Source organism: Durio zibethinus, chromosome 6, assembly GCF_047325235.1.
Source record: "Durio zibethinus cultivar Kanyao isolate XHJ-2024 chromosome 6, ASM4732523v1, whole genome shotgun sequence".
Classification (NCBI taxonomy): domain Eukaryota; kingdom Viridiplantae; phylum Streptophyta; class Magnoliopsida; order Malvales; family Malvaceae; genus Durio; species Durio zibethinus.
Genome location: NC_143167.1, coordinates 32,956,525 through 32,971,335, shown reverse-complemented (window position 1 = coordinate 32,971,335; position 14,811 = coordinate 32,956,525). Strand labels below are relative to the sequence as shown.

The window sequence follows — 14,811 nt, the reverse complement described above, 5'->3', positions numbered from 1 at the left end:
TCGAGAAGAAAAAACCTACAGGTATGCTTGAACCTTTATCGGTGCCTATCAAACCGTGGGAAAGCATCTCCCTCGATTTCATCTCGAGCCTACCCAAGGTTGGCGATCTTGGAGCTATCTTGGTGGTGATTGATCGGTTCTCTAAGTATGCCACATTCATTCCTGCTCCCAAGTACTGTACAGCGGAGGACACAGCTCGACTATTGTTCAAACATGTGGTCAAGTATTGGGGCCTCCCCCAAAACATTGTCAGCGATAGAGATCCTAGATTCACGGGGTCCTTTTGGAGAGAACTTTTCAAGATTTTGGGGTCCCAACTCAACATCTCCTCGAGCTATCACCCTCAAACTGATGGCCAAACAGAGCGGTTCAATTGATTGTTAGAGGAATACTTGAGGCATTTTGTCTACGCCAACCAAAAGAACTGGCCCTCATTATTGGACGTTGCTCAACTCTGTTTCAATTCCAACAAAAGCTCTTCCACTAACAAGAGCCCATTTGAGGTGGCCACCGGACAATTACCAAGGCTACCCCACACTTCCTTGGAACAATATGGAGGAAAGAATCCCAGAGCATTCAACCTCAGCAAGGAGTGGAAACAAAACACGGAGATTGCACAAGCCTACTTAGAGAAAGCGTCAAAACGGATGAAGAAATGGGCAGACAAGGGTCATAGAGCTCAACAATTTCAAGTTGGGGATTTGGTTCTTGTTCGATTAGTCCCTGAACAAACCAGGTTCTTGAGGAAGAGAGATCGTAGATTGGTGCGCAAGTACGAAGGTCCAGTAAGGGTCCTTTCCAAGGTGGGGAATGCTTCCTACAAAATCGACCCTCCAAAGTAGATGAAGGTGCACCTAGTATTTCATGTGAGCAACTTGAAGCCATTCCATGCAAATCCTACAGATGTTGGTCGAAGAGAGCCAACCAGAGCCACCATCACCATGAAACCACCCTCAGAGCGTCGAGTCCAAGAGATCTTAGCTGACAGGGAAACCAAGATATCTCGAAGACTAGTTCGGGAGTACTTAGTAAAGTGGGAGGGACTAGGCCTAGAAGAAACCAGCTGGGAGAGAGAGCACGACCTCCAGAGATTTCAAAGGAAGATCGAAGAATTTCAAGCCAGCAAGTCGACGAGGACGTCGTTAGAATAGGTGGGGGAGGATGTCATGAGCCAACCTTGTATAAGGCCATGACCGGGACTTAGGTTGCCATGAGCCACCCATGTATAGGGTCATGGCCGGGTAGACCCCTTGTGTTAGGAAAAGTGTCCCCATTTCAAACATTGTAACGGTTACTGGTAGCATAGCTCTAAAATCTCTAAGGCTCTTTAGGGGGGTGAGCCGGCAGGGTATTGTTGGGCTGTCTCACCGGGTGCTATGCGAGCTTAGGCCACCCACCATGGGCTGCCCCCCTGGCCCTGGTGATGGTGGGAGGTCCCGATGTATGATTCCTAATTTTAATGAAATTCACCTCGATTGAATGCCCGAGTGTTGCCTCGATGTGTTTCTTTTCTTTCTCGATGTGAATGTGCCTTGTTGTGTGTATGGATGGGATTGATATTGATATATTGTGCCTTATTGTGAATGCTTGAGACTAACCATGGTTTATGGTTATTTGTTCAGATCTCGATCTATTGAGGGCTGACTTGGGTGGAAGCGTCTATTCAAGTGCCACGCGGGCTAGTGCTTGTTGAGAGAAAGCTTAGTCCGTGACACACGGCCTGCTGCAGGTCATAAATTACCCATCGGTACGAATGCCAATTGCCCATTGTAGGGTCCATTAACTGACATGCTAAAGCTCAACCCTTGGTATTTGATGGATTTTTTTTTTTCGATTAGCGGATTTGCCCAGAGAATTTTTTGGATGTTTAATTAATGTTATTTGTTCAAAAAGGATAAAGAAATCTTGAAAAAAAAAAAGAAAAAGAAATAATCGTATGAACATAAAATAGACATAAATTGTTACTCAAGGAAGGCTTTCACCATTTTGTAAATAAAAACCATAAATTTTTAAGTTACATGTTTCTTAAATTTAAATTGGATCTTGTAATATCTAATATGAATTAAGGGTGAACAATAGTCTAGAATTATTCATAAATTATTTTAAATCAATAATTTTGAATCGACTTTAAGATGATTTTGAAATTTATTTGTTTACGAATCAGATATATTAAAACCAATACTACCTAAGAATTTATCCATACAATCCATAGTGAAAATGGGATCATAGGATTGTTTATAAGCACGAATTTTAAAATATATATAAGATAATATTATTTACATTGGAAAATTTTTTATTTAATTAAATTTAATTTTTCTCATTTGCATATTAACTTTCTTGTTAGTTTTATATTTTTTTATTGTAGGTTAATAAAAATGTACATTATGAATAAAAGACCAATCCTTTTAAATCAAAGTTTCATAATTTTTTCATTCATGATATGTATATATATATTATGAAAGAATATAATTTCACAATAGACATTTCATACTTTTTGTTGTCCTTTTTGCCAACGTGAAAGAATGTCAGCCCTTTAATTGACCTGAATGTCTCCTTTCTGGGCCATTGATCTTAAGGCCCACCTCTTGTGTTATTACAGTTAAATAGTTTAGTGACGTTGATATGTTATGATTTAATTATAAACATGATGATGTAACACTAATTTTGTTTATAGATTAAACAAATCAATTTCTTTTCATTTATTTATTCTTTATCTTCTTCTTTGGCCACTAGTCATCCCTACAATGACGCACAAAAATGATTGCGATTCAAATACTTGACGTGATCCATTGCCAATTCTCCATTAAAAATAAACTGTGAAATTACACAAATTTGATAAGAAACCGACATTAACAACTAGTCAGGTCGAAATCCATATATATAATGAACACTTGAGCAGGCAAAGGGTTTTCATGTTCTCAGTTCTTAACATCGATGACTTTTTTTTTTCCTTTTGTTTTTTTCCTTTTTATTCGTTCACTGGGCCACTCAGCTGGTGGTGCCTGGCAGGACTCTGATAAGATATAAGTCTGGCCTAGGTAAGCCTGATATTATAAATCCAAGCCCACCCAAAATTTTATATATTTAATATTTTGTATAATACAAAATAAACAATCATCAAGTATAATATATTATCCTATTTATCTTCTAGAACCCAAATATATATTATCTTACTATATATAATAGATAATATACATAATTATCATATTATATTATAAATAAACTATTAATTTGTAGATAAAATATTTGTAGACTAAACTAATTTATTACTATGAATCATGAATTTTATCCATACCATAAACTGAACATTATAATTCCAAAAAATAATAATAAGTAGATGAGAAAAAAAAAAAAAAGAGCATTGGCCATTCCTTGGCCATCCCTTCAAAGTGAATCAAACATGTAAAAAGTTTTCATGATCACATATGATGTCTCATTTAGACATGCTGATAATTTTAAAAAATGAACATCACGTTTTGAAAATATCAAACAGATACGAAACTCCCCCACCACCAAAATTACACCAAAAGCTCACACAAATCCAATCAAACTTGGCCCTTTACTTTCCATTTAACGCCAAAAAGAAAAAGGAAAAAGAAAAATATTAGAAAATCTATTTTCCTTCATTCAGTTGAAAGAAAAACGTGACCGTTTTTGTGAATTTTGTCTTGAGGCTGCGGAGACGTGACCGAATGGATCAGGGTAACTTGTCCCAGGTGGCAAAAAGTAAGCTTTTCATAAAACAATATACGTGGCCCCACATGATTGCATGTTTTGGATATGTAAGAAATTGATGGTGGAACCCATGCTCGCCTGCCATATTCTCATCATTAATTTCACCACCAAAAAGACAAAGAAGAAGTGATAATTCATCCGTTCATTCACGAGTTAAATTCGAGATACATGGTTTAACATATCATCGATTAATAAAAAAAAGACTAAAAATAGAATAAATATAAAAAAGGGCCAAGGCCGAAGGCCAACGTTTTTATTTAGACTTCCTACTTTGCATCCCTGTTCTGCATTGTTTGCTCTGGATCAGGATTTTCCTCTGTTTTTACAGGGCAGTTCTTCCAGGATTCTAGGGTGTCCCATGTTATTTTACTACTGCAGATTTTCTTTTTTGAACGTAATGTAGTCAATATGAATTGTGTGTTCTATTCGGACTAGGAGTTTGGATCTTTCTATATTTCTAATAGTGATATGCATTACTGTTTGTTTATAGGGTTTTCAATCTCTACTCTTGATTGATAGATCTTTTTATTTTCAGAATTATTTGATCAAGTCCTCGATTTGGGTTCATATAATCTTTTGATTCTTTTGGTAGAAGTAAGTTTTATTTTCTTCATTCTCTGTTTTTTTACTCTGTATCCCTGCTAGCCCACCCTAGTGATTCTGGTTACATGAATTTTCATGTTATTTTTTCGTTTCGTGTTTGTATATTTTCTCGAGTTGAGTTTTTTAACGTCAAAATCATACTTTCAATTGTGTTCTTCAATGAGAGACAAGCCAGATACAAAGCTTACGAAAACTTTTATTTAAATTTCTCTTTTAAGTACCTCACAGAATAGGAAGTACAATTGTTTTTGAGCAATTTTGTATTTTGTGCATGATGGCTTGGGGATCAGTTTCAAACTTTGATTAGTATTTGTTGTGGGATTTATAATTGTACAAAGAAGCAAACCTTGAAGTAAAAAGCTTTTCAACAATGGATTAACAAATACAAGTAAAGAAGTGACTTTTTAATTTGTTTTCCATCGCATTTTGAGGAAGCCGGTAAGTTATCACATATCACTCAAGTGATAGTGCTAATTGTTGGTTTTTCTTGGTGAAGGTACAAGATGCTTGGAAATGGAGTTGTTGGGATCCTTTCTGAGTCTGTAAACAAATGGGAAAGAAGGGTTCCTGTAACCCCATCACACTGCGCTCGACTTCTGCACAGTGGGAGGGAAAAAACTGGAATAGCCCGTATAATCGTACAGCCATCTACGAAGCGCATCCATCATGATTCACTCTATGAGGATGTTGGCTGTGAGATATCAGATGACTTGTCAGAATGTGGTCTTATATTGGGTGTCAAGCAGCCAAAGGTCCTAAGATTTCCTATTGTTTACTTTTTCAATTTTCATATAGCCATGGGCTTGGGAACTCCAAAATAACTGTTTGGCTTTGCTGCAGCTAGACATGATTCTTCCTGATAGAGCTTATGCCTTCTTCTCACATACTCACAAAGCTCAGAAAGAAAACATGCCTTTGTTGGATAAGGTAACTTTCTTTTCTATCTTAATGAGAGCAGCCAATATTTCTAATGATCTTGAATTTGACTCTGCTGAATTTATCTTTGGCATGTAGATACTGGCGGAGAGGGTGTCATTGTATGACTACGAGCTTATTGTTGGGGACCATGGTAAAAGGTTGCTTGCATTTGGCAAATATGCTGGCAGAGCAGGAATGATTGATTTCTTATGTGGATTGGGACAGCGTATGGTTCATCACTCTTAATCCTTTTCTAATGTTGCTTTGTGGGAATATCTCTGCTCATTTTAAACTGATGGAGATGTTATAATCTGCGTTGTTTTTTCAGACTGGGCCTGAAGTAGGTGCATGATACACATGACAATTCTTTCTTTTTGTGTGTGTTAATATTATCTTAATCAGTGTAATAATATTCTGACAATCTTTTCTAGCCTAATCGCTCAAAAGTCAAGTAATTAGCCATACTGTTTGAGGTTTTCCGTCTTGACGTAAGGAAGAGGATTGTTGATCTTTCTTATAGTGAATCAACAGCATTTTTTCTCTTATTTGGATCACGTGGCATCCCTTTGTCTATATGAAGATGCTGACAAGTTGATTGTAATCTTACACTTTCCTTCAACAAATTTCAGGGTATCTAAGTCTTGGATATTCAACCCCTTTCCTCTCTCTGGGTGCATCTTATATGTATCCTTCCTTGGCTGCTGCAAAGGCTGCAGTGATCACTGTGGGCGAAGAGATAGCATCTCAGGGGCTACCATCAGGAATATGTCCTCTAGTCTTTGTATTCACTGGTTCTGGAAATGGTATTGGAATTTCTCAATATGCTCCTTTTGTTAGCCATTCATAACATGTCAACACAACATTCAGTTATGTGACCATTAATCAGAATACATGTCTGTTATGGTGCTTGAGAGTTTGCATTCATCTGATGTTATTAGATACTTCGTGTATAAACTTGTTTCATCATTTGTTCAATCAATCAGTTTAAATTCCTAATGCCTATGATTCTTTTAACTTTAGTTAATGTTCTTTTTCTGGATAAATCTCATGAAATTGCCTCACATTGCATATGAAATTTTCTCTCTCTCCGTTCCCCCTTTCCTTTGCAGTTTCTCTTGGTGCACAAGAGATATTTAAGCTTCTTCCTCATACTTTTGTTGAACCAAGCAGACTTCCAGAACTCTTTGGGAAGGTCGGTTTCCATTTGAGCACTCATTTTTATTTCTTATATTGTCATATATCTAATCAAGGGTATTATTATTTTTGTGTATTTCAATTTTTTCCCACTTATCTGATACTGCTCTGATGAAGTTTTTGATCATTCTCAGGGACAGAATCTTAATTCACCTGCACGAACATCAAAAAGGGTCTTTCAAGTTTATGGTTGCGTTGTGACCGGTCAGGACATGGTTGAGCACAAAGATCGTTCAAAAATGTTTGATAAAGTAATCCCTTCTCTCTGTTTCTGGTTTAATTCTTTCAAAGTGATTTCTTATGCATGCGTTCTTGTTTCCATAAACAATCATGCATCAAGGTTTTCTATATACTCACTAATCTAACTAATTGATGTACATCCATTATGGTCAATAGTATATAAAGTTGATGCAGTAGTTGGTTTGTTTGTTAGAATGTTTTAATTTGTTTATTTCTTGAAGGTTTCATCTTTTCTGTTCTTACTTCTGAGTGAGAGATTGATGTGCTTAACATTTTTGAGATTTGAACGGTTTGAGACTTTTAGCAATAATGCTGACCTAAGGGTTTTTTTTTTCATTTTTTGTTCTTTGCTTTTTATATTTCAGGCAGATTATTATGCACATCCTGAACATTACAACCCCATTTTCCATGAAAAAATAGCCCCATATGCATCAGCAATTGGTAGGTGATGCTTTCTGCTAATAACTTATTTTAAGGCAAACACTGTTTTTCTTTGCTTATTATATTTAGAGATTTGCACTTTTTTAAACTGTAAATATTCTAGCTAATAAAAGCTTAAATGCTAAGGGACCGGCATTTGTAGTTTTCCCAATCCCAACATGCTTGTTGAACTTGGAACTTTAAAAACTTGACACTAGTGTGACACCTGAGTTTGGCTTTAAACCCTTCCTCTTAGCAAGTAAATACATAAAATTCTAGTTCTATTCACAATAATATTTTAGTTTCAATGTATATTATTCTTGTTACATTTTTCTTTTGAATTAGTTTCAATGAACAAATCACTGAAAATCTAATATGTGACAGTCAACTGCATGTATTGGGAGAAAAGATTTCCTCGGTTGTTGAGTACCCAGCAGCTTCAAGAGCTAATGAGGAAAGGATGTCCGCTTGTTGGGATCTCTGATATAACTTGTGATATAGGGGGCTCAATAGAGTTTGTTAATGAAACCACATCGATAGACTTACCTTTCTTCAGGTATTTTAATGCTAGTTTGATCTCATGTTTCAAATGCATTATCTGATACATAGTGCCTCATTTTTTGGAAGTATCCATAAAAATTTCAGATTGTTGATAAATTATTCACACCTAGGCAATAAAGTTTCATTAATGTGAAATTGGAAGCCTAGGCAATAAAATCTGTCTACATCCTACCCCATTAGCATAAAAGCATTACTTTGAAAGTGGAGGATTAAGATATAGTTCTTGACCAGTTGTCTAGTTCACGTTCACTGATGTTATTACTTCTGAAGCTGAAAGTTTAAGATGGTGTCAGATCCTAATCAATGCAACTTTTAGACATGATCTTACTTTTCTTTGTCGTCCTGGAGATGGAGCAGGCAGAGGTGTAATTCTTATTAACTTATGATCAAATCAAATAAGTATGGTTTCTCTGTCAATATCTTTATTACTCTATAAGACAGAAAATGAAAGGAAATTGTTTGAGATTTTTAAAAATGTCTGAAAACTGCAATATCTGTCACAGAACACAGATAATTCACTTTCAAAAGTTTGTTGTCTTCTTTATTCTTTTTCTCATATAATTAACATTATTGAATGATGTACAAATCATCTATATCGAAAGAATATTATCGTATTTTTGAATTCTGATTGCTGTTGGATTTTATGTACATATTATGGTTTGTGCGTCACATCATATCATATCTTATTGCTCGCTTCTTAGTTGCATCTCTATTTTTTTCTAGAAATATTCTGTTGTGTGGATAATATGGTCAATCATGCTTTTCAGATATGATCCCTTGACGGATTCCTACCATCATGACATGGAGGGTAATGGAATAATATGTTCAGCTGTTGATATTCTTCCAACTGAGTTTGCAAAAGAGGTGCAATATTTCCCCCATCGTTTCTATGAAAAATTTTTGTAAACGTTCTGGTTTTCTTTGTACTATAGAATGAACAAGTTTCAGGGCTAATTAATGTCAATCATGACATTTAACATGCCATTTTTAATTGTTGCAAGGCTTCTCAACACTTTGGAGACATTCTGTCCCAGTTTGTTGGTAGTTTAGCTTCTACAGCAGATGTTACTAAGTTACCTGCACACCTGAAGAGAGCTTGCATAGCCCATGGGGGAGCACTTACCTCCTTATATGAATATATCCCTCGCATGAGAAATTCAGACACAGAGTAAGCATTTAATTCTATCTAATATTTCTTTGCCTTCTCTAGCCTCATTTACATGCTACCAAAGAACATGTTCAATCTTTGGATATTGAAAAGAAAATTGTCCTTAGATATTTGTTAAGTGAATCTTTTCTTGCTTGATTTGCAGAGATATATCAGATAATCTTAGTATTGGAAACTCTAACAAGAAATACACTGTATTGGTAGGTATCTAAATCCTGCTACGCGCATTGGTTCTGTTTTCCAGTACTAGATAGAAAATTTTAAAACAAGCCATTTTAGCATTGTGTTCTAAACCTCATATTTGACCATATTCCTTGTTCAAGACTGTTGATTGTAATTTTAATTGACAGGTATCTTTGAGTGGCCACTTGTTTGATCAGTTCCTGATAAATGAGGCCTTGGATATAATTGAAGCTGCTGGTGGTTCCTTTCACTTGGTAAAGTGCCAAGTGGGCCAGAGTACAGATGCCATGTCGTACTCAGAACTTGAGGTAAGTAGAACGCTTGGGTCTATTTTGATTATGTAACAGAGTTATTTATGTCTTTGTTCGTGTAACATGTAGCTATGATTAGGCTATAGCCTCAGCCACAAGTTCCTATCCACCTAGTGGGATTGCTTGTGAGTTTTAACTTTCTTGTTTATTCAAATCACTCCTGAGTTACGTGACTATTCCAATTACGTACGTAGTTTCTAGACAGATCATGGGGAAATAAGTCCTTTCTGCTTAAATCAACGGAATTTTATCAAGAAAAGTGACTAGTTTCAAGCTATTTGTTTCTAATTTTTGTTATGGGTGTCATCTATCTTGTGTATCATCAAGTTAGATCTTCTTGGTTAAATTTATTATAAGAAGCCATCTTGTTGTTTTTGATAGGTTGGCGCAGATGATAGGGGAGTTCTGGATCAGATTATTGATTCTTTAACTTCTATTGCTAACCCTAGTGAAAATCATGGAATCATGAGTCAAGAAATGAATAAGATTTCCCTGAAGGTTGGTAAGCTCCAGGAGATGGGGGTCAAGAAGGAGTTTGACACAAAAAGGAGGACATCAGTTCTTATTCTTGGTGCAGGCCGGGTCTGTCAACCAGCTGCCGAACTGTTAGCATCAATTGGAAGCAGTTCATCCCGCCAATGGTATAAAACATGCCTCGAAACTGATTCTGAAGAGCAGAACGATATCCATGTTATTGTTGCATCTCTCTACCTTAAGGATGCAGAGGAGGTACACTTGAGAAATTCCATTTTTTCTTTTTTAAACTTTTGCTTCATCACACTTTCTAAGAACAGATTACTTCATTTAGGACAGATGTTTCATTCCTTTGAATTTGAAGTTATGTTCTGATAATGACGGATCTGATGCCAGATAATTCAAGGTATTCCTAATGCAACAGCAGTTGAACTTGATGTAACAGATCATGGATCTCTTTGTGAGTATATTTCACAGGTAAAGTCTTTAAAGTATATTTTTGGGCAGGTAATCTGGTGAGATGTAATAGCTGCTTACAGTAATGCTTCAAGAACCAATTTGCAATTGCCCTGATATCAGTATATGATTTTCTGCACTAAAGACGTAGGTAAAACTGAAGTTGCTTTACAATATGACTACAAAAAGTTTCAGTTCTCTTGGCATAACCTGCAACTCTCTATACCTGAAAGCATGATGCTTGTTTACATGGAAACTTAAAATCATTGATTTAGTAGTGTCTTGTTGTTTCTTTGATAGGTAAGTGCTTCGCTAGTAAGTGTGCTTATTGCTTCAGGGCCTTCATCATGGTCTTACATTACCATAATTTTTCTGTGCCATGAACAGGTTGAGGTCGTTGTAAGTTTGTTGCCTGCTAGTTGCCACGTTGTTGTAGCAAATGTGTGCATTCAGGTATGTACACTGTCCCAAAAGAAATGCATTATCATACTGACACTTGTGTCAATACTTTAAATTAATGTGACATCGGAGAAACACATTTTTAATTATAAAATCTATGAGATCGAACTAAACTCAAAGACAGAAGAAGAACAAAAATTGCAGATTCAACTAATTTTGAAGAAATTATGAGAATTTCCTTGTATGGAAACTGAAAAGAATAAACAAAGTGACTAAGCACTGTGAGTAAAAAGTGGGGTGTGGAGGAGAGAATTCAATTCAAAAACAAGGAAGAAGAAGTTTTCAGAGAAAGTTGGATGAGTGAAGATTGTATTTGCTTAAATGTTAAGGAGATGTATCTCGAAAAGTGATGTTAAACTTCCAATACATTAGAATAAGAAAGAAAGCAGAAGATAAAATTTATATCTTGCAAGTGATTAAGAGGAAATTTTTACCATTTCATAAAAATTCAAAAGAATTAAGAAATAACCTGATGTTGATTTTTGTGGAGACTACTCTTGCAGTGAATACTTGAAGTCTGATGTTTAATCCATGATTAATTAATTACTAAATGTGGTTTCTTCTTTGGTCACCATAGCTAAGAATATCATAACATCTCTTAATGCAGCTTAAAAAACATCTTGTCACAGCAAGTTATGTGGACAATTCCATGTCAATGCTGGATGAAAAGGCCAAGAGTGCTGGTATTACAATTCTTGGTGAAATGGGCTTGGACCCTGGAATAGGTAATCTTCAATCTATCCATGCAATGTTACTTGGACTGTTAGTTTTGCTTTATAATGCACTGCATTTCTGTAAAACTAATGTTGTTTCCTTCCCTGATAAAACATTAGACATGTAACGGGAAAAGAAAAATACATCTCCAGGTCATTTCTATTTTCTGCTTCGTCTTGTATTTTGATTTAGATGATGATGGTCTTAAAGTTAACGAACTACTGCTTGTAAGAAGATTGCCATCTTTTTAGTTAATACTTTATAATTTCTTTCTCCGTTTTGGTTCTTCTTGTACCCCTATTTTCTTTTGTATCACAAAATCTAAATATAGAATTGCATTGCTGTGAACCATCTAATCAATTAAATTGTCATGCTGCATTGGTTTTCAGATCACATGATGGCAATGAAGATGATCAACCAAGCACATGTCAGAAAGGGCAAAATAAAGTCTTTCACTTCATATTGTGGAGGGCTCCCATCACCAGCAGCTGCAAATAATCCTTTAGCATATAAATTCAGGTATATTTGCAGCCAAAACCACCTGTGAATTTTTAGAACCTATTCTTATCTTTATATTTATTTTCTAATGCTCAAGTGGAACTGTGTTAAAATATGCTGTTAAAAGTCTATTTTAAAATGCAATGGTCAGTTTCCATATCTGTTCTCGAATCTTGTGCTGTTATTCCTTAATTTTTAGCCAAAGCGCACATTATTCCGTACCTTTTCAGTTTGGTTTTGTGGTTAGAAAGCCCAATATTATTTCCCATTACTCGAACAAATGGATGGAAATCACTGGAGTTTCCTGTTTAACACTATAGTTATAACTTGCAAACACTATAGAGTTTCCTGTTTGGTCCTATGGCAGTTACAGACTGCGTTGTCATTTTTTCAGTTGGAATCCAGCAGGAGCTATTCGAACTGGGTGGAATCCTGCCACATACAAATCTCAGGGTGAAACTGTACATGTAAATGGTAAGCTGTCAGCAACCAGATATGAAAAAAATTATCATTTATTTGTGATAGCTGTCAGTTGGGCTATGCCCAACCATGTCAAAGAAAAAAGAGTTATAAATCCAAGTCAACTTGTTTCACATTTTCATATCCATAAAGCTTCCTTTTATGCTATAGTACATGAATATAGCTCTACCTTTATTAGAATTAGATGTATAAGATTAGTTAATGAATCATATATATCAGTGTCATGTAATATTGATTTGTTATGGCTTCAACCTTTTCTTTTGTTTAACTTTTTCTCAAATAATATTGGAAGTGTCTTTTCTTAAAGGTTTTCACTCACGGATTTATGTGCATTATTTCACTGAATCAATCATTTTTTTCAGGGGATGACCTCTACGATTCAGCTGTAAGATTCCGGGTACCTGAGCTTCCAGCTTTTGCATTGGAGTGTCTTCCTAATCGTAACTCATTAACTTATGGGGAGGTGTATGGAATAAGACATGAAGCGTCAACCATATTCCGTGGAACTCTCCGCTATGAAGGCATGGCATGCTCGTCCCTCTTGAATTTTGCAACTCTTAATCTGTTTAAACTTTAATGCTAGAAACTTGTCTACAAAGAGCAAAGAGGGTGAATTATCAGTTGGATTTTTAGCAATGACCAAAATATCATAAAATGTTTTTGCTTCGGAAGTGGTTGTTATGTGTTTATGATGATTCGGTTATTTGAAGTTGGTGATTATATGGTTTTGGAACTTATAGCTTAATATGTTTATATCTTTTACAGGTTTTAGTGAGATAATGGCCACACTTGCGAGAATCGGTCTATTCGATGACGAAGCTCATCCACTGCTTGAACATGAAAGTCGAACCACATTTAGAACTTTCCTGTGTAAACTTCTAAAAATTGATACTGAGGCTATGGATGAAGCTCTAATCGGGGAGAAGGAGATAACCGAAAGGATTGTAAAACTTGGACATTGCAAGGAGCGAGGAGCTGCAGTAAAGGCTGCCAAAACTATTATGTAAGCCTATTTTAACATCTCAAAGCGAAAGGTAATGTATGAGTTTAGTAATCGAAAATGGCGAATGATCTCTCTCATCTGTTTCAGGTTTTTGGGACTACACGAGCAGACAGAAATTCCTGTTTCCTGCCAAAATGCGTTTGCTGTAACCTGTCACCGCATGGAAGAAAGGCTAGCATATTCTAGCACAGAACAGGTATATTACTCAACAATGACAAACATATTTGATCAGGAAAGTTGCATTAATTTTCACAAGTTGTGGGTTTTAATCCTCAGGATATGGTTTTGTTGCATCATGAAGTGGAGATAGATTTCCCAGATAGCCAACATACAGAGCATCATATCGCGACTTTACTGGAATTTGGGAAGGCTAAGAATGGGAAAATGATTTCTGCTATGGCTCTTACTGTCGGAGTTCCTGTCGCAATTGGAGCTCTGGTACTTTTGACATATATCTCTTCTTCTACACCTAATCCCTCATGATTGAGAATTTAATTTTTGTTATTTTCATGGTTTCAGCTTTTACTGGTAAACAAGATCACAACACGAGGTGTGTTAAGGCCTATTGAACCTGAAGTATATGTACCAGGTAAGTTTCAGCATTCACTTATAATGGAGTATATGTTAGCTAAATGCAAATAGTTTCTTGCTTTGGTCCATTACTTAAGAGCTTGAGATATTAACCATCATTATTGGTTGGGGCCTTGTGGCAGCTTTGGATATTCTTCAAGCCTATGGTATCAAATTGATGGAGAAAACCGAGTGACCATTTCTCTGAGACATCCTTGATATGTTCTTGTGAAGTGTGGACAAATGATGGTTTTAAACCATAAATTTCAGATCAGAAGATGATGATCAGTTTAAGTGGGTATTGGACGGATTATGCCTTTGAGGTTGCTTTGCCAAACCACAAGAGGACTGGATAATACCAATCTTCGCAACCAAAGGGCTTTGTGATTATGCTAAAACATTCTTATATATAGAATGTGTTTATCTTTTTTCGATTTTATTATCCAATAAAGAAAAAATGCCCCTATTTGCTCCTATATCAGCATGGTTATACTACACTAGATTCAACGTGGGTAAAAGTGAAAAAAAAAAAAAAGAATTTATGTGATGAGCGGGTACCGATGTACTGGGTTGTTCTTTAAAACATGTGTTAAAAAATTGCCATATAAATAAAAAATATTTTTGATTTTATATTTTTGTTATTATTTTTTATAGTTTTTTAAGACAATTGTAAAACACCTTTCTTAAAATTGGATTTTGGAATTGGAACCAAATATGCAACTCAATAACTAGCAACTTATGCTAAGTTGGATCTACCCATTGTTTCCCTAACTCAAACTGCTCAAAGCATTGCCAAAATGAAACTGCTGTTTCTTGAGTGCAAT

At 35.7% G+C, this 14,811-nt stretch overlaps 1 protein-coding gene across 6 annotated transcripts; it reads left to right on the top strand.

Annotated features, from left to right (window-relative positions):
* The first annotated feature begins 3,994 nt into the window (after nt 1-3,994).
* Nucleotides 3,995-14,617, top strand: LOC111285563 (alpha-aminoadipic semialdehyde synthase-like). 6 transcript variants are annotated; one of them, XM_022875071.2, is made up of 26 exons: nt 3,995-4,129; nt 4,271-4,329; nt 4,835-5,090; nt 5,179-5,265; nt 5,353-5,482; nt 5,886-6,059; nt 6,366-6,448; nt 6,585-6,701; nt 7,056-7,131; nt 7,495-7,666; nt 8,439-8,535; nt 8,673-8,839; nt 8,985-9,039; nt 9,190-9,330; nt 9,715-10,062; nt 10,204-10,284; nt 10,651-10,716; nt 11,330-11,447; nt 11,826-11,955; nt 12,329-12,408; nt 12,777-12,935; nt 13,180-13,417; nt 13,505-13,613; nt 13,694-13,855; nt 13,937-14,006; nt 14,131-14,617. In XM_022875071.2, the coding sequence occupies exons 3-26, from the start codon at nt 4,842-4,844 to the stop codon at nt 14,181-14,183; spliced, it is 3,162 nt and encodes a 1,053-aa protein (XP_022730806.2). In that variant the 5' UTR covers nt 3,995-4,129; nt 4,271-4,329; nt 4,835-4,841; the 3' UTR covers nt 14,184-14,617. The 6 variants fall into 6 exon arrangements, with proteins under 6 accessions (XP_022730806.2, XP_089619198.1, XP_089619201.1 ...); XM_089763072.1 differs by having other exon boundaries at nt 12,302-12,408; XM_089763075.1 differs by having other exon boundaries at nt 3,995-4,150.
* Nucleotides 14,618-14,811: the final 194 nt, after the last annotated feature.